Raw genomic sequence first — 18,953 nt, 5'->3', positions numbered from 1 at the left:
CGGCATCACCTCCCCTACTTCTGGGGACTAGTAGGAGGGACACAGTTCACCCCGCCCTCTTACATCCCAGTTTTTGTCTTCATCACTCAGCAAATGAGTTTGTGAATAGCTAAACGTATAACAAATCCTGCTCCCTAATTGTAAATTAGATTTATTTTCTAGCTTGTGATGTTTTTGCCCCACACCTGCCTGGTATTAGTGCAAGGCTTTGACATTCTTGGTTTGGGTTTTCGCAGCCTCTTTGCCTCATCGCTTCCCCTAACACTGCTGGTAAGGCCCGTTTCTGGTTTCTGTCCTCCCCTTGACCATGATGATCGTCTCCCTTCTCTGCCAGGGTTTTAATGTGAACAGGCCCCTGATCTGCTCTGAGAACTTCAGTGGCTCCCCATCACCTGCATGAGGTCCCACCTCCCAAGCCTGCCACTCACGCTGAATTGCCCCAGACTGCGTCCTCCTTTTCTCAGCATTCCACATACCTGAACTAGAGTGAGGTTCTCTGGGAACATGACAAAGCACTTGGTCCTGGATCTTGTGCTGGTACCTTCAGGTATATCATCCTCTTAACAAGCAAATGTGTGATAAATGGGTTATCATCCCCATTGCACAGATGAGAAAATCAGGACTCCAAGCGGGGCAGAGCCTTTGCTAGGCTCCCGGGGTTCCAGTGCAGAGATAGGATTTGAACTCCAGCCCTGTGGCGCTCCCCTCACTTCCCTCTCCTCATGCACGCTCTTGCCCCCACCCTTAGCACACGCCTGGCAAAGAGCAGGCACTCAGTCCGCCAAGAGATTAGCTGACACCAAGCTGGTTCCTTATAAGATCACGAACTATATCGGTCTCCGCCCAGGGGATTCTGGTCCCAGCACAGCCAACAGTGTATCCCTCACAGGAAATGCTGGCCCGGTGAGCAGGATGCAGAGTTTTCCGATGATGTCATGTGCTCGTGTGCCTTTGTTAAGCATGTGTGATCCTCGGGAAGCTGCAGCCTCTGAGCCTGCCCCTCGCCTGCTGTACTGAGCACATGGGTGAGGGGAGCGTTATGTTCACCGTTTCTCATAGACACGCAGATTGGGTGGCAGGTTTTGCTTATGTCTGATCAAACTGTTTACTTTTTAATCAACAAACACAATATGATCCAGAGATGCCAGGAGCTGTTCAATGTGCATCCTGACCCAGGTCTGTGTGAGGTCAGCAGCCCAGCCTACCCTCTTCCCCCTGGGCAGAGCTTTCCATAGGTTGGGGCCCTCAAAAACAGTTCTGCCCTCTTTCCTTTCCCGTTCCCGCCCGCCCGACAAGGCCCTTGGCCAAGTTCAGAGTCAAGGCTGGCTCTCCCTCCCCCATCATCTCTTCTTCCCAGGATTATTCTGGCCTGTGAAGGCCCTGACTCATCACCAAGAGGTGTGCTCAGGTAAAATCCCATCTCCAGCACAGCCCAGTGACCCAGACAGAGGATCGCCTAATCCCTCGCCTGACTGATGATGCCTCCGTGTTTAGGAGGCACAGGGGCGGGGGAGGCGGATGCTGACACACTGGAGGGGGCTGTCCTCCAGGGCTGTTGAGGAGGGGCAGTCACACATCTGCTTTGCCTCCTGGGACAGCGGAAGAGTTGCTCAGCTGCTCAGGGGACACCCCTCTCCCCCACCTCCTGGAGGCAGCCCACAGCCCCCTCTGTCCTGCGTCATGATTACCATCATCACATAAACATGTTCTAGTCATGAACTTCTCTTTAAAACAAACTTCTTAAAAGTAAATAAATAAAATCTTGATCCTCTCTAGCTCCTGTCCCTGTTGCGAACATAAGTTCCGTGAGGGCTGGAACTTGCTTGGGTCACCACTGTTTCCTCCCAGTGTTCAGAACGGTGCCTGGTACATAGTAAATGCTCATAAATAGCTGTCTGCTGAATGGACGGAGTCCCCACAGAGCTGCCAGCAGTTTCTCTCTCCCTTTTGTCACCTCCCCTTCTCTCTCACCCACCACAGTCTGCTCCTCTTTCCTGCCCAGTCACCAGGTGACAGCCCCTGTCCTCCAGGCCAGCCAGCAGAGTAGCCAGCTCCTTCCTTCGCAGACACTCTGCTCCAGGTTTTTCTCCTGCCTCCTCACCTCAGCCTGACCTGAAGGATGGACTGTCCGGGGCTCAGGATCTGGTGATTCACCAGCGCACATCCCAGCCCACACTTCTCCCAGAACACATGACTCCCACATCCAGCTGCCTTCTTGGCATCTCCACTTGGCTGACGAATGGGCATCTCAAATTTAACGTGTTCGGATCTGGGCTCCTCATCATCTCCTAGACACTCTTCCCCCAGCTTCTCCACCTCCATAAATAGCACCACATGTAACATGTGGCTGGTTACTCAAGCCACAAACCTGGAGTCATCTTCAGCCCTCTTTTTGCCTGACATCAGCATCTAATGCATCAGTAAGTTCTGCCAATTATTCATCCAAAATACAGCCCGAGTCTGTTCCGTCCTCCCATCTCCATGGCCACCTCCCGTCGACCACTGCGGAAGCCTCCTGACTTGTGTCCTGCTTCACATCCCCTCTGGCCCCTCTTCAGGGAGCCTGGTTGATTTCATAAGATCATCCAGAGCAAGTAACAATCTCAGATTGACCCTTTGTACGTCATAAGTGTCTATAGATGCAATTAAATTCAAAATACCGGGCATGTGGGGATGGTTTCCGTTTTGGACACGTGGTAGTTAACTGGTTAAAACTCTCATTGCCCTCCACTACACTTAGAAGGAACTCGGACTTCTTCCCTTGGCCCACAATGCCTCTCCACCCTCATCCAGTACACTCCCAGGCTCACAGTGCCAGACCATCCTTGCTGCTCCGTGAGCATCCCGAGCTCATTCCTACTTCGGGACCTTGGCCCTTGCTGGCTCCTCTGCAGAAAGCGTGTTTTCTTTGGCCCTTTTCATGATTGGCTCCTTTTCATGATGGAGAGTCTCAGGTCAAATGTCATCTTCTTGGAAGCCTTCTTCACTCTAAAGTACACTCCAGCCCCCACACCTCCAGGATTCCTACGTAGCACTTGTCACTATCTTAAATCCTTTCCTGGATCTCTTTGTTGATTCTCCTTCTCCTTGTATCAGCCCCACGAGATTAAGGATGGAGTGAGTGGTGCGTAAATACTGGATGAGCTAATGGATATCGGATGGGCTGGATGGTGATGATTGGACCTAAACCCCTGTGGTTCTGACCTGATGGGCCAATTCCACTGAGTCCAGCACATCCCCAAGATGTCCTCTGCCTGGATTCTCTTTTCAGTCCCACAGAGCCTGCTCAGGGCCAGTAGTTGGCCCCCAGCCTCCTATAAGACCACTCGGGCCCATCCTATCTCCTGGCCAGAGGCTTCTCTCCCAAACTCTGCCTGGGTTGCCTTGAGCCTCCACTGAGTTCCCTGCCTTTCTCTCCATTTGGAGCAGCTGGAGCAACCCAGGAGGGAACCAACAGCTTATCCTGTTTACCCCTCTGGGAGCCCCGACCACGACCACCTCCCTAGAGCCCGCTTGCTCCTGGCTCCGGGCAGGACGGGCAGCAGGCAGCACTGCCCCGGAGGCCACTTCCAGGCCTTCCCTGCGGACTCCTGCTTCAAATGGCTGGAACCTGTTTTCCTAACAGTTTTGTCAGCTCAATGGGGGTGTGTTACACAGGTGAAATTTCCCAGAAAACAATCTCCCCCAACTGTTACCTCTTGTTTCTAAAGTCAGCGCCATCCTTGACAGGCCTTTATAAAGCACACCTGAGCCTTCACGCCTCTGGAAGTGTTTGATTAGTGCAGCCCCAACTTCACGCTCCCCCTCATTTCTATGCAAGTTTAGAAGGGAAGGCGGCTCTGTGGTCTGCACACTTCCCTACTTTTTCCCTTGGCCAGTCTCCCCTCCGAGTGTCCAGCCCCAGGGCTGACCTGTGAGTGGTCATCTCCTGGGCAGTCGATGACTCAGTCACATGCTCCTCATACCTGCGCTCCAGTCCTTGCTTTCCTGGAGCTGGCCAGGGTTCCTTTTGTTCATAATTACCTCATCGGCACTGCTGCTCCTGTTCAGAGCACCGCCTTGCTAATGGCAGGAAGTGAACGGTAAAAGGCAGTGTTTCTAAGAGAATGTCTGTCACTGAATGCTCAGGGCTGCTGGCAGAGCACTCGTGGCGTGGCCAGGACCAGGAGGCAGCATCCCGCTTACTCCTGGGAATTTAAAATGCAACCTACGGGGCAGGCAGCAGCCAGAAATATGATCACTTGCGAAGTTCCCCAGGGCCATCTGCAAGTTCAGCCTCGTTCTGCTGATGCTCATAGCTGCCATTCATAGAAATTCATCCCATCCCAGGCTCTGCATAAGTCCTTTTATGCATCATCCCATTTAATCTTCAGCCGCAAAACAGGGATGGAGGGATCCTAACTTGATAGAGAACCAATGCTCAGCCAGGTTAAGCCGCTTGCCCCAGACCACCTGGCTGGCCAGTGACCAACCATATGTGCCTCTGCAGCCCCAGCCTGCTCCCACCTCGCTGTCCAGCACCTCTGGTTCTCTTCCTGGCCCCGTCTCTCACCACCTTCCCAGATATGAGTATGCCCACTAACTGGCGTCTAAGGGTCTCCACTCTTCCACTGAATTTGTACCTTTAGCCTTTCCATTCTCAACAGTCACTCTTCCCCGTTTGTCCTGCAGTGGGGGCCTTAGGCCACCAGCCCCTGCACCCCTCCTTCTGACTCTGCACTCAACCATGCGGTGTCCAGAAGCAGTGATGCTGGATCCCCTCATGCCTGGTCGATGCCAGATTCACGCGGCCGGAGCAATGGGGTGGCCACCCTCCTGAGTGATGAGCACTGCTCATTGTCCTGCAGATGTCTCAGAATCAACACATGTCCCTCCTGTCAACATCCGCTATGGCTTTGGTGTCACTTGGACGAAGAAAGCCAGAAGCCTCACATTGCATACAAGGCCCCCAGACCCGACCCTGCCTCATGGCCTCTTGGGCCTCATCCTGACCCCCACCCCCTCCCTAACCTCACTCCACACTGTTTTCCAAAACCCAGCAGGCACTCCCGCCTTGGCCTCTGCCTTTGCTGCCCATTCCTCTGCCAGGATGCTCTTTTCCAGCGGCTGTCCTTCAGGCTTGCGTGGCCACTGCCTAAAACAGCCGTCCCGACTGAGAGCTCCAGGCCTCACAGCCCTGCTCTGTCTCCTCCATAGCACCTGCACTAGAATGTCAGCTTCCTGAGGGAGGTGACTGTGGGTTTGTTCACGGTCCTCTCCCCGGGATCTGGCAGGCAGCAGGCACTCGGTAAATGTCTGTGAATGATTGGACATGAGTGCACAAACACACCTGCTTTATAACAAGGAGGCCCTGGCTGTGACAGCTGCCTTCTGAGGGGGCTGAGCCTCCTCGGGAAGGAGCAGAATTCAGGGTGTCAGCTGTGGGGTCCTGGCCTAGGGTTCTGACCCTCTCTCTTCTCCCCAGATGGTATCACGGAGCCATCAGCAGAGGAGAGGCCGAGAACCTGCTGCGACTCTGCAAGGAGTGCAGCTACCTCGTCCGGAACAGCCAGACCAGCAAGCACGACTACTCCCTGTCCCTGAAGTGAGTACAGCCTCGTCACCCCGAGCCCTTCTCCACAGCCTCCAGCACGCGCGGCCGCTCTCGAGTCTGTGGCAGAAAGACCGCCGGCATCCCCCTGGGAAACGTGCCAGCGAGAGTTATTTCAAGCCTGGTTTTTTCAGCTTGATCTTATACCCCTGGGACACAGAGGCTTCTTTGTGTTCTGCTTCTGCCTCCCCAGAAGAGGAGGGGCCTCTTCCTAGGATTTATATTGAATGACCAGGAATCGCAGTCACATCTATGTGAGCCAGGGACTGTGTGAAGCTCTTAGCATACCTGCTCTCTCAAACCTCACCACAACCCTTTGATAAAAAACAGATTGTCCCCATTTTGCAGGTAAGGAAACTGAGGGACATGGCTGGCCTAAATTGTAGGGTCAGGACTCGAGGCCGGCGTATGTTCTAGGTTGCTGTTCGGACAAGTCTGATTTCTAGTATTTTACAAAGGTTGTGAGGAACACTGGGAAGAATCCTGCTGGCACCTGTGGCTGCTTTGTAAACTGTCGGGTCTTTCTGACCCACGAGGCATTGCTGTCAGGTTAGGCAGCCCCAACATAAGAAAAGAGTGTTTTGGTTGAGCGTTTCATCAGTCAACCAAAGATGGGACCCAACAGATTGTCTAAAACCCATTTTACTGATAGGAAAACAGGCCGGGAGAGAGGAGGTGTCCCCCAAGGACATACAGAGAGTTGGTGACAGAGTTAGGGTATGAAAACCCAGGCCCTCCACACAGGACAGCACAGTACCAGGGCCAGTGAAGTCCTCTCTGCTCTAGTCGCTGGTTTTAGAGGCCACATGGCAGAGAGAGCTGCTGGGATGCAACTCTCAGGAGCCCATGTGCGGCCGGCCATGTAGACAGTACAATCAGTGCAGTCAAGTAAGGAGAGACTGGTCTGCCCTCTCTGCTCAGGGCCAACCCCGCCCAGTCCGCTGGGCTCTGCCCTGAGAGGGACAGTGACACATCGCAGAGCCGTTTGGCAGGAAACAGACACGCCTGGACGTCCCTGGAGAAGGGAAGATGTGTGGAGACATGGTGGGAGCCACAAGTCTTTTGAGGACCATCAGGGCAGAAGGAGCAGACGTGGTCGGGGTTCCCAGATGGGTGGTTATGGACAGCAGATTCCAGCTCAGTGAGAAGAAATGTTTTCTAAGAGTCAGAGCTGGTGAGGAATTAGAGCGGCCTAGCACGGACTCCGTAGGTAGTGAGTGTCTCGTCCTGGGGATGTGCACCAGGGCTGACTGACCACCTTGCCAGGGAGGTCGTGGAAGGGGTTTCTAACCAGTTGGGAAGGCACTCAGGACAAATGGTGCCTGTGCACTTCATTGTCCACCCTCAGATCCAGCAGCTTAAAGAAGCAGGTCAGTTAACCACAGCTGAGGAACATTCGATAAGCTAAACAGCAACGGGGCTGGGAGGCTGGGCTGGAGGCGGCCAAAGCCAGAGAGAGGACGGTCAGTGGAGTAGCAGGGGACAGGTGCACACCACTGGCCATGCTGACAAGGGCCCGGGGTCTTCAACTTCTCACCACTCCATGCAGCCCCTCACCCTCCCTTGTTGTGGTAACCTAGCAACCCAGGTGCCCATGAGTGAAGTTTTTAGATCTCCACGGTCCTGTCTCCAGGTGAATTGTGCTCTTCTGGGGTAGGAAGCCAGTAGCCTCAGAGGTGGGACTTCCTGGTCACTACCCTTCCTGCCAACCCAGGCAGCCTGCCCACCCCCTGAGCTTCCTCAGCACAGCAATCATCACACTGGCAGCTCTGAGTTCCTCCCGGAATCTCATTCCTCCTCGTATCCCATTGTCTGGGGCCTGGTCAGAGGGGACTTCCCAAGAGGACTGACTGAATGTACCAGAGAGGAGGGGATGGCATGCCCCATGCCAGGCCCAGCTATTCCTCCACGAAGGCCAGACAGTAGGACCACTCTTGAGGGATGGACAGCACCTTGATCTGTCCTCACAGTAACAAGCTTGTAGTCCAGGGGCTAAGCTGGGTGCAGGGAGAAAGCAGGGGACAGGCTGCCCCACTCCCTGGTCTTGTGGGCTTGGCAATCATGTCACTTGTCTGAGCCTCAGCATCCTCATCCGTGCCTAGGGTAGAGGGTGTGGCGTGTTCTCGCAGACAGAAAGCATCTATAGCCCAACCAGTGCCCTGTAAACATTATTTACATTCTCTTCACCCTGCCCTGCTTTCCCAGCTCAGCCCTGTATCTTTTTTGAAGGCCATTCTTAAGAGCCACAGAAGGGACCCATTGTCCAGTGTCCTGGACAGGAGTCCTGTCCTGCCACTTACGGTTCACCATGTGACCTTGGGCGAGTTCCTTCCCTATGGGGCTCAGCATCCACGTCTGCCCAGAGCAAGACAGACTGATGGTTGCTGGGGAGGCCTTCACCTCTGACGTTAAGGTGTCTCTTGACTCCCCAGATCTCCTCTGTGTGTGGGCTCAGTCACCCTTTGTTCTTGGAGTGTTCTGGCTGGATCCCCTGCACCTCCCCGGCCAGAACACCCTGCTTGCTGTCAAGCCCACGGACGCTGGAGGAGGAGGAGGGTTTAGTTTTAAATGTTTGTCTAAAGCCATTAGATCCCAAAGGCCAGAGAAGTAGCCTCGCCTGGTCAGCTTTCCCTTGAGGAAGTCCAAAATTGGGGAGGTGGGCTAGGCCATCCCATGGCTGGGCGGGGCATCTGGCTAAGGGAAAGTGAGCTTGCTTCCCAAAGTAGTCCCATCCCCGTTGACCAGTCTGTCTGCCAGCCATCAAGTGACACCTGGTATTAATCAGCCAGACCATCAGTGGAACTGGGACTGAACATCCCGGCTGCCTGGGGCAAGTGCCTGCTTTGCCAGGCACCCCATGAGGCATGAGGGCTCTCAGGTTCCCGAGGCCTGGCTGGCAGGGGCAGGGTGGGGAGTGGCATTCCATGCACGGTGTTGTCAGAAATATGGTGTCAATTGACATTGGAATTCCAGCTATGTTTTCTTATAAACCTTAGTTCCTGACGTGAGAGTGTTCTACAGTGGAGAAGGATTTGGGGGAGTCTGGCCTCAGGACAGAGCCCTCCACCCTTTCCATCCTTTTCTCAGCAGATGGTTATGAGAACCTTCAGTGCCAGGCACTGGGCAAGGCTGCAGAGTGAGCGCCAAGGTGAGGACAGCCCGGCCCAGGCTGCAGAGCTCACAGTCTGGCATGTTCATCCCAGGCCATGTTGCACACATGTCTACACAGAGGGCCTTGCACGGACGGGGATGGCAGTCCCTGCCACAGAGGGTCAGGAGAAGCTGCAGGGGGGAGGTGCGCTCAAACCTTAAAGAGAGGGTAGGTATTCCCCAGCTGGTGGGATCCCAGGTGAGGGGACAGCCAGGCAAAGCCCAGGAGGTGCAGGAGAGTCTTGCAAGGACTCGTGCCTCTCAGAGAAGCTGAGACGCAGTTCTTAGTGACGGGGCCACTGAAGTGCAGGGTCCACTCTCAGGCACGGCCCGGAGCTTAAACCCCACCTCCACCTGACCCTGCCTCCCCGCACCTTACATTCCTGTGCTTTTGCTCTGGATGGCCCCACGGATTGGCTAGGGCAAAGTTCACATCCTCTTCCTCATCGTAGGGTAGAGGCAGCCTTGCCAAGGCTGGAGTGGAGGCAGCGGACTCCCACCCCCTCCTAAGCATTCCTTATATCAGGTCAGAAGGTCATCAGGTGTCAAACCTGGAAGTGACCTGAGACGCCCACCTAGTCCATTCCCTTTGCTCCTGGGTGGGGAGACTGAGACCCATAGTGGACTCACGATTGACCTAAGGCTCCCCAGCTGGCAGTTGAGCACACTAACAATTAGAGATGCCGACTGCTTCCCACTGTGGGGACTAGACAGAGCCCTGTGCAGGCCCAAGCTGCCCTTCATCTACCCCTCCACCAAAAACTCCTGCACCCGTAACAATCCAAGATGGCACCTGCATCGCCCACCCATCGCCACTTAGTTCCCTCAATGGCAGACACCCCCAACTCTGAAGCAATCTTACCAAGATCCTACCTCACGGTTTTTGAACACTGCGCTTACCACCTCCCCCCACCCCCGGAGAACTCTCCCTCTTCCCCATCTCCAGCCTGGCTTGACTGAGCTCAGGCCCTTAGGCTCAGGTACCAACAGCCACTTTGGCCCTGGCATCAACCACTGACCCCCTGTGTACGCTCACTGCAGCCTCTGGAAGCAAAGGATTGAACCTTTAGATATTGGCACAAAAAACATCACACTCTAACAGCTTCCTGCCTGGAAAGGCGGGCAGTAGGGGAAAGAGATGAAAAGTCTTGAAAAATCTCATTAAAAGAGTTCTTCAGGCGTTTTGGACTATGAATGACTTTTTGCAACTTCTAGTTCCATGAGTTTTTGCAAAGGAATCTGGAGAAGATGAGGGAAACAGAACTTCAAAGCTGGAGGGCTTGCAGCTGGGGGGCCGGGAGCAGGGTGAGTGCCAGGGCCTCCCTCCCTGTGTGCGGCAGCCTCTGCCTGCATTGGGCCCGTGCCTGGGAGACAGAGCCGCACTTCTTAGGCCTCCCGGCCCGGCCTCACCTCTCTTTGGGAAGTGAGAGTCCCATCCCCAGTGGGGGAAATGACCGCTAGGAGCCCTCAACCAAAGGGCCATCAGCTTTCAAGTCCCCAAAGACAGAGCACACAGCATCCTCGCAAAGTTGGCCCAATGCTAACCTCAAGAGAGGCTTCTGGGGTCTGGCCTGTTTCCATGAGGGGGCAACTCGGTTTTGACCACTCAGGAGCCTTCCTCAAACCTCCTCCCCCCCACCCCCACCCCGCCAAGCTCTGCCCCATTCAGTGTCACTTATCTCCTGGGCTCCAGCCCTACAGGAGCTCATAGCTGGAGGGGAAGATATTTACACCTGTAACTCACATACAGCCGGTCCCTGACTTACAGAGGTTTGACTTAAGGTTTTTTGATTTTACGACTCTGTGAAAGTGACACACATTCAGTAGAAACCGTACTTCAGATTGTGAGTTTTGATCTTTTCTCAGGCCAGCGATGCGCATACGATACTCCCGTGGCGCTGGACAGCGGCAGCGAGCCGCAGCTTCTAGTCAGGCTCGCGGTCGGAGAGTCAAGCACCCACACTCACAGTGCAGTTTAGTTAAGTGCATCTTCAGCTTAACGTAATTCCAACTCAGGATGGGTTATCAGGACATAACTTCATCGTACGTCGAGGAGCAGCGTGTTTGGGGCTACCCAAGGCAGTAGGTGCTCGGGGCCGGGACGGGGAGGACCAGAGGAAGGGAGGAGAAGGATGAGCAGGGCTTAGACCTGGGACGGGGCAGCGGGAGTGGCACAGGCAGGGAAGTGCGGAACTTGGGCAAGAACAACAAATACCAGTAACACTTGGGTGGGTGCGGGCCTAGGTCCTAGTCACCAGGCTGAGGAAATGGGGCTCTAACCGGTAGGGCAGGGGCATCCTGAAGGTTTTGAGCAGGGTGTAGTCATGTCCTCAGAGCTGTGTGCTAGACCTTCAGTGACCCAAGGTGCAGCGTGAGTTCTGACAAGGAAGGGACACAGCTTCTGCCCCCGCGTGCCCACAAATATGCCAAGAGGCTGGGAGGTGGGCGGGCATTCCAAGGAGAGATCCAGGGAAGCCCTTTTCAAGATGTAAAGGGGAAAACATGGGCTCTGCAGTCAGAGATACCTGGGTTCGAGTCCTGGCTCCACCTTGTACCTGCTGTGTGATGTTAGGCAAGTGACTTTACTTCCCCATCATCTCCTGGAAAACTGTAGGCCACTCTCATCAAGACTTTAAGAGGTATGGTCGGTCCTCCGTATCTGCAGGTTCCTCGCCCATGGATTCAAGCAACCACAGATAGAAAATATTTTGGGGGAAATGTTACATTGTTGCTGACTTTTACTGTGCAGTCAGGCCTAAGATGGTGTCTGTACTAAACATGTAGACTTTCTTCTCTTGTCATTATCTGCTAAATAATGCGGTATAACAGCTATTTACGTAGCACTACGTTGTATTAGGTATTATAAGTAATCTAGAGATTATTTAAAGTACATGGGAAGATGTGGATAGTTTACATGCAAATACTACACCATTGTATATGAGGGAGCGTCCTCGGATGTTGGTGTCCTAGGGGAGTCCTGGAACCAGGTTTGCCTCGCCCTAGGCCCACAATAGGTGCTCCGTATTTGCTGGTCTCTGCTTCTCCCAGTTTTCCCAGAGCCTTTAGAAATTGCCGTGGAGGCAGCAGAGTGGACAGAGCACTGGGCCGGGTCAAGAGCCCGGGGGGTCTAGGGGGTGTCTGCACCTGGATGGCGGCGAGTGTCCTCTCCCTGTGCCCACAGAACGACAGTCTGGGTTCGGTCAGCACATCTGCTTCCAGGTTAAGGGCTCCGCAGTTAGGGTGAGGTGCCTTTCCCCTGGGTCCCAAGGAGTGGAGAAGGCCCCATCTCCTTCTCCAAGTAGGGGAGGAGGGGGTGGGCAATTCATCCGACTTGATTAAAGACACCCGTCTGGTTCTTACTGGGAGCTACGGGTTTGTAGTGACTGCAGTCGGTCTTTACCCAGCAGATGCTTCCTGGGGCTCCAGTGGAGGGCAGTGGGGTAGCTGGGACCCGGTGGCACTGAGGGCTGCGGGCTGGAGGTACATTTCTGTTAGAACTGTTTTTCTTTCTCTCCCCTCATTGATTTATAGAGTAAAGGAGAGAGTTTTCAAACAGTAGGCACGTCTGGGTCTGGGCAGGCGGGCGAGTGATTAATCTTAGTTTGTTGCTGCTGACAGCCAGGAGCAAGAAATAATAAAGGTTTACAGGGCGGGTAGGGGAGGGGATGAGGAAAGCAGCTCGCCCTTCGTCCATCAGCAGGGAGCACAGACTTCGCTTCCCTCTGCCGTCCAAGCACCCCTTGTGGGGTCAACATCTGAGGCTCCAAACACTTGGCTTCATGGTGGCTGCCTACTCCTGTGGGTGACCCCCCAGGACAGACCCTCAAACCAAGCAGGGCCTTCCAGCCACTGTGGGGTTCCCTGCACAGGACACCCTCCAGCCCAGAATGCCTGGACTTCCATCGTCGGTCACCCTTTCCCCATCCCTACCCCCAAGACTAAGGCTTCAAGGAAGGCAGGGGTGTGCAGCCAGGGCACTGCCCAGCTCTGAGGAGAGGGGCCCTGGGCTCCTAGCCATCTGGCCCCCTGCTCCTCTGACTCTGTGCCTCTCTGAGCTGCCAGGTGGGTGTGAGGGCTGGAGGAGGGGGAATGCCAAAGAAGCAAAGAGAGGTGGCTCAGGTAGACGAGCACAGGGGTAGTTGACTTTGACTCCAGGAAGAAGTCATAGCAGGAGGTGGTGGGAGACCTGAGGATGGGAGTGGTCAGCCCTGCATGTGATAGGGGAGAGGGGCTTTGACAATCTATCCTACCACCAGCACCCTCCTCTTCCCCCATCCCAGGCTGGAGGCAGCTCTGCAGCAGAAGACATAGGCTCTGGATCGGTCTGGCTTGGGTTCTTGAACCCTAGCTCTGCCGCTTACTAGCAGGGTGGTCTTGGGCAAAGGGACTTACCATTTCTGAGCCTCAGTTTCTCATCTATCAAATGGGTTTTACAGGTGTGCCAATGAAGAGGCAGTATATGTCAAGTGCTTAGCCTGTGCCTGGCATGCAGTAAGTGCTCAATCAGTGAGTGGTAGCTCACTGTCTTTGTTATAGACTTTGGAGAGCCAAAGGTTGAGGAGAGAGCTCTGTATGATCCAGAGCCTTGCAGATTGCCTAAGTCTGACCGAGAAGTCTGTCCAGCCCACATCCTCTCCCCCTTTGTGGTGGTGGGAGTTTAGAGTTTATACAGGCTGCAACTCGAGAAAATCCTGCATCACTATAACTGAGACTTTGAGTCACGCAGAGCTAGACTCAAATCCAGGCCTCCCTCTTCCTGGCTGTGTGACCTTGGGCAAGTCTCCCGGTTCCTCATGAGAAGCTGGAGAGGATGACCACCTCCACACAGGCATTCCTTTTTGTCCTTGCTGTCTTGCTGCCCCTCCAGCTCTCCCTCCATGTCTTCAGATGTGAGTTGAATACACATTCTCACCAGAACTTGATCTGGTCTGCTGCTTAGTTTGCGGGGAAGCTCTTCTAGGCAAGCCAAGGTAGCTATGGTACATTAAGTACACTGAATAGGAATACTTGGATTTAGGGGACAGGAAGACACTTTTAGTTCACCTAGCCCTGTGCCCGGTGCAGGTGGAGAAACTGCGGCCCCCGAAGGGGGAGAAGCTTGCCACTTCGTGGCTGCCCGGCCAGGCCCTGTTTCTGGCAGCATTTGAGTCGGCCTGAGACGGGGCAGGGTCCACATCTCTGCTGTCCGCATGGAGGGTTTCACATCCTTTCAGGGCTGGAGGAGGCAAAATGAACTTTCTGCTCAATTAGTGTGCGGCGTGTTTTTTCCTTCTAAAGGGTTCAATGGAAATGCTGACATTAGGAGCTGCTGCTGTCGGCAGAACAGAGGCTGCTCACACACTCTTTGCAGGGGACTAAACAGAAACAGTGAACTTCAGAACGTGCAGGGTCCTGCCTTGCAGGATGAAAGGATGCACCATCGAGAGACACAGTGAGGAATAATCGGTGACGTTTCCCTGTATTCAGAATTACTGAGAGCTTACCCCTGCAGTGGTAGAACACTTTCAAGGACGCCGCCCTCACCACTGACACCTCTCCTGGACTCCGCACCTGGTGCTTTGGTGATTCGGGGTGTGCGTGTGGGCGGGGGAAAGGGGGGTCGGGGGAGGACCCAGGTTCAAATCCTGACTCCACCTCTGACTGGCTACTGGGCCCCAGACCAGGCACGGGCCCCTTCCTTCCTGAGGGGCGGATTTGGAGGGAATGCCCCTTTGTAGTTAAAATTTTCAGAGCCACGGGGGCCTGGGTTCCTGGGTTCGGGCTGCTGAGGTGCTTTAGTAAGATGGCGTACCTCGGGCGCCTGACATGGTTGCTTGTGCTTATAAAGAGCCAGCTTTCCCGCTGTAATAGGATGTGGTGAGAGGAGTGGGGATCATACCTTTATTTTTACAGTCACAGAATCTGGGGCTCACACCGTCACAGCGAGTGCAGAGCTGGGATTTTAACACAGCCCAGTGCCCTCTTTCTGTCCTCTGGAGCCCTCCTCCCCCCCTCCCCCCCGCAGCAGAAACACCCCCACCTTCCTCTCCACGGAGGCCGAGGAGCCCCGTCAGGGCCCAAGCAGATATCTGGATAGTGGGGCCCCAGGACTGAAGCCAGGTGTGCTGAGCAGGACCTGGCACAAGCCCACTGATGGGCATTTCTTTGGCACCTGTCCCAGGGCAATGGTGACAGGTAGAAGGCCAAAGACCCCCAAGTCCCTTCCCTCTGCTTGTTGGAGTTGAGAATGTTGGGGCTTTCTCGCCATGGCTCTGAAGTGACAGTGTTGGGATGAGTGGCCCGACTGGGGAGTCGCCTTCTTCCCTGGATCCCACCCTCAGGCAGCAGAAGCTGGGAGCATCGCGGGATCTGGTGGCAGAGAGAGGGGCTGAAACAGCTCACAGGGACGGTGGTGGCCTGCACAGCTGGAGGTTTTCAGAAGCCCCATCTGACCATGGATGTGTCTAGAAGGCGGGTCAGGAGGGAAGAACTGGCTGCCGAGGAGGAGGGGGTCCCAGTTCCTCGAAGGGCCAGGGCCGTGGGAGTAGAAAGGAGAGCGTGTCATGGTAGAACTGACGAGGGTGAGAAAGCAAGGATTTGAGGACCCCGTCCAGATTTCTGAACACGGGATGAGTGGGGGTGTCGCCACCTGCAACCTGGAATGGTCCGTTCTGAAAAGATCCAGAAAAACATGTTCCCCTTAACTGAGCTGCCCTTTCTGCCACTGCCCCTAACCCAGGGGCAAGAGGTGCCCATGCTCTCACTGCAGCCCGTCTCCAGAGCATCCCCAGCCTGGGATGCCAAACGTGCCTGCTGGTGGACTGCATCTCCCTTTCCAACCTGCAGGGTCTCCCCCTTTGTCCCAGCCAGGCATTCAGTGTTGACTTTTGCTCCCCAGAGAGCGCCCTGGTCCCTTCCAGTGGCTGAGCCACCCCGATTACATTTCCAGCTGGTTTTTAATTCTCCCCTATCAGCCCGCAGAAGTCTGCCTGTGTAGCTCGCCCGCCAGGAACGGCATTCCAGCTGCCCTTCCGTCGCCAGGAAACCTCTCGTGCCCTGGGACAGCTTCCTTTCTGAGGCGCTGGGTGGTCTCCAAATGAGAAAAACATTTCTTTCCAATCACATTCCTAACATCTTGCTAATATGACTTATTTAATAATATTTTTGCAAAAGCCATCTGGGAATGGCTTGGTTGGGGACTTGGGGAAGGCCTGTGGGGTGCTGCAGGGACAGGGACAGACACAGGCCATGGCGACAGATACAGACCTTGTATCAGCCGTCAGTGAAGGGCAGCCACGTGGAGACGGATGCAGCCACGTGGAGACAGACCAGAGCCCGAGTCCCACTGCTTCCACCATCTGTGAGAGTCACCAGCCAGTAGCTTCGCGTCTCTGCGCCTCGCAGCCCTAAGGCTCAGGGACACAGTGGAAGTGAAAGCTCTTTGTAAACCAGGAGCGGTTAAGGAATGCAGGTGGGGTTATTTGCAGAGCCTGTGTGCTTACCCCAAGAAAGCGCCTGTGGGCTTGTCTTGCTTAGTTAGAGCTAGGTAAACAACTCAGAGCCCCCAGAGGAAACAGGGTCAGCCCCCACCTAGAGGCATTTGGCGGAGCTCCAGCAACAGCTTCATGTAGCAGAATCCCAAGATGCAGGGTCACTGTTCCCCTTCGGGCCCTTACAGCCAGAAGAAGCGTGTTGAACCATCAAGGTCCAGACCCTGGCTTTCAGGCGGACCAACAGGCACGGAGGGAAGAGGCACTTCCCAAGGTGCCGCAGCGAGTTGCTGGCGGAGCCCAGATGTCTCGACTCTCATCCTGGGGTTATCACCCTTCCCAGCCTCATAACAGTATAGTTTATTGTCCCTTTTTATCCATAATCACTCTTTTTAAAAAAATATATATTTTATTGATTTTTTACAGAGAGGAAGGGAGAGGGATAGAGAGAAACATCGATGAGAGAGAAACATTGATCAGCTGCCTCCTGCACACCCCCCACTGGGGATGTGCCTGCAACCAAAGTACATGCCCTTGGCCGGAATTGAACCTGGGACCCTTCAGTCCGCAGGGCAACGCTCTATCCACTGAGCCAAACCGATTAGGGCACCATAATCATTCTTGATATTTGAGGCAGATTTAGAAAATTGGATGTCAGACTTTATAGGCCTTGTCTTTGTTCCCACAGTTCAGATGCTAAAGCTATAAAAATGTTTTGCTGTGTGTGTGACCCGCACACTCCTGCACACTCTTCAGCTTGGCTGCAGCGGGGACCACTCTGGCTCTTAGCGCCTCACACCTGCCCACTGAGCAGCCGCCATCCTCCTTCCAGCCATGGGTGCTTTCTGCCACTTTTAATGATTTTTTTGAAAAAGATTACTTTGCCCAAGAGGAATATCAGAAACAATTGGGTTTGGCAAAGCCGGCTTATTAGAAATGCTTTAATTAGAACCTTTCTCCCCCTGCTGTTTTCCTTTCGAAAACCCACATGCTGCTCACAGCTCTAGGCGGCTTGGGGACCAGCCTGCCACATTCTTAGCCCAGACTTTCAGGGCAGGGCTGACGAACAAGTCAGCAGTGTGGCTGTTGCTGCTGCGTTCCTATCATGCACGAGGCCTTCAACCGAGTGGGAGGATAGATGAAGGCACATCAGATTCTTCTAGTCTGAGTAGGGGGAAATGCAGGTAGGTGAGTGCTGTGATGGAGTGAGGTGTGGCAGAGAATAAGTGAGGAAGGAAGCAAGTAAGTCTGACCAGGGGCACCTTAGAAGGCCCCCTGGAGGAGGTGGCATTTGAGCAGGGCCTTGGAGAACAGTAGCAATTTAGGGGGAAGTAACAGCAGGTAGGGTGGTTATGTTTGGGATTCGAGGAAGCGGTCTCTGCAGTATCCCCTCTCCCTAGGGTCCCAACTTGAGTTTTTAATTGTCTGCTCAACATAAGCCCTCCGTTGGCCCAGGTGACCAATAATATCGTGGACAGAGAGACGTGCCTTTGTAAACTCTGAAGTCCCAGACAGCTCTCTCCTGCTCGCCAGAGCATCCCCACTTTGTCCTCAAGGAAAAGGGCTGAGGTAGAGGGGCTTACCTGTGGTCTTGCTTGCACTCTGCAGTCCCGGTCCTCTTCCTGTCCACCATTTCCTCCCACCGCCCGACTTGCCATGATTTCCACCTGACACTAAAGGTATGCACCCACCCAGGCTGAACATAGCCTCCCGGGAAACACACATTTGCAAGGTGCCAGGTGGGCTCAGTACCTGGTGTTCGACATTGATTTGAACAGCCTTCCACAGTGTGTATCCTCTTAGGCGGGTAGAATTATGCCAGTGGTGATGATTAAGAACTCAGAGCAGCATCTGAGTTCTGACACAGATGATGGTAAAGCCACCAAGGCGGCAAGTGCATGGGATAGCATGCTCTGGGCACACCTAAATTTCCAGATCACAGTCTCCAAATATTAGCATAATCCTATTTTGAGTTCAGATTTTCAGGCTAGAAAAGTACTTTTCCTGTCTTGAATTGTTCCAGTCTTAACCAAAGGAAAATCTTCCATGAAGAATCCAGGGTTGGCTGTTGGACTGTGGCGGGAGCTGCACTTTCAAAAAGCAATCAGTTCTGATAGTAACTTTTGGGGACTCAATTACTTGCAGCCATGCTGGAAAAGAAACCGCTATAATTAATGTGGTCAAACCCTAGCCAGATAATAAAATGAAAGCTTTGTTGTGTATCAAGGCAGAAATCAGTTTCATTAGGGAGCAAAGAGCCAGAGATTTAATTTTGAGAGAATTCTCCACCCTGTGGACAGAGATTGTCAATAAGCTGCGGAATGAATGCCCAGCATGAGACAGGCGCCCTCCAGAACCCATATCACTAAGGGCTGACCGTGACCTTTCACTATTGCGTTTGAAACCTCGTGTGTGAGGCAAGGCCAGTGGGCTTTGCTCCTTTATGTTCTCGGGCTGGTGCCCCTTTTGGTTTTGGTCAAGAGGTGAGTTGTCCTTACCCAACGACACTTGCCTATCAGTAAGATCCTGTTCTTTGGGACCCGGGGAGGAGGTAGAAGAGAGAGGTGGACGCAGGAGGTCAGTGGACACCAGAAGGGAGTTGCATGAAGATGTTGGGTGTCCACATTGATGGTGGGGGCTGGCTAAGAGGGACAGACCCGCAGGACGCAGTCCTCGGTGTATGCGAGAGAGTGCGCAGTGGGCGCGGCCAGGGTGGGAAGGGGCAGGAGAGCCTGCCCTGTGAG

The 18,953-nt window shown here is 54.1% G+C and overlaps 1 protein-coding gene across 1 annotated transcript in view; it reads left to right on the top strand.

The window, feature by feature from the left end:
- The window catches only part of SHB (SH2 domain containing adaptor protein B), a 126,906-nt gene that overhangs the window by 96,240 nt on the left and 11,713 nt on the right, over positions 1-18,953 (top strand). The window contains exon 5 of the mRNA XM_080668987.1: positions 5,465-5,584. Within this exon, the coding sequence (XP_080525113.1) occupies positions 5,465-5,584 (120 nt within the window). The remainder of the gene's footprint in view (positions 1-5,464; positions 5,585-18,953) is intronic.

The sequence above is a fragment of the Plecotus auritus genome (genome assembly GCF_963455305.1).
Source record: "Plecotus auritus genome assembly, chromosome: 5".
Classification (NCBI taxonomy): domain Eukaryota; kingdom Metazoa; phylum Chordata; class Mammalia; order Chiroptera; family Vespertilionidae; genus Plecotus; species Plecotus auritus.
The sequence above is the reverse complement of the archived record's forward strand: the minus strand, read 5'-3'. Positions and strand labels throughout refer to the sequence as shown.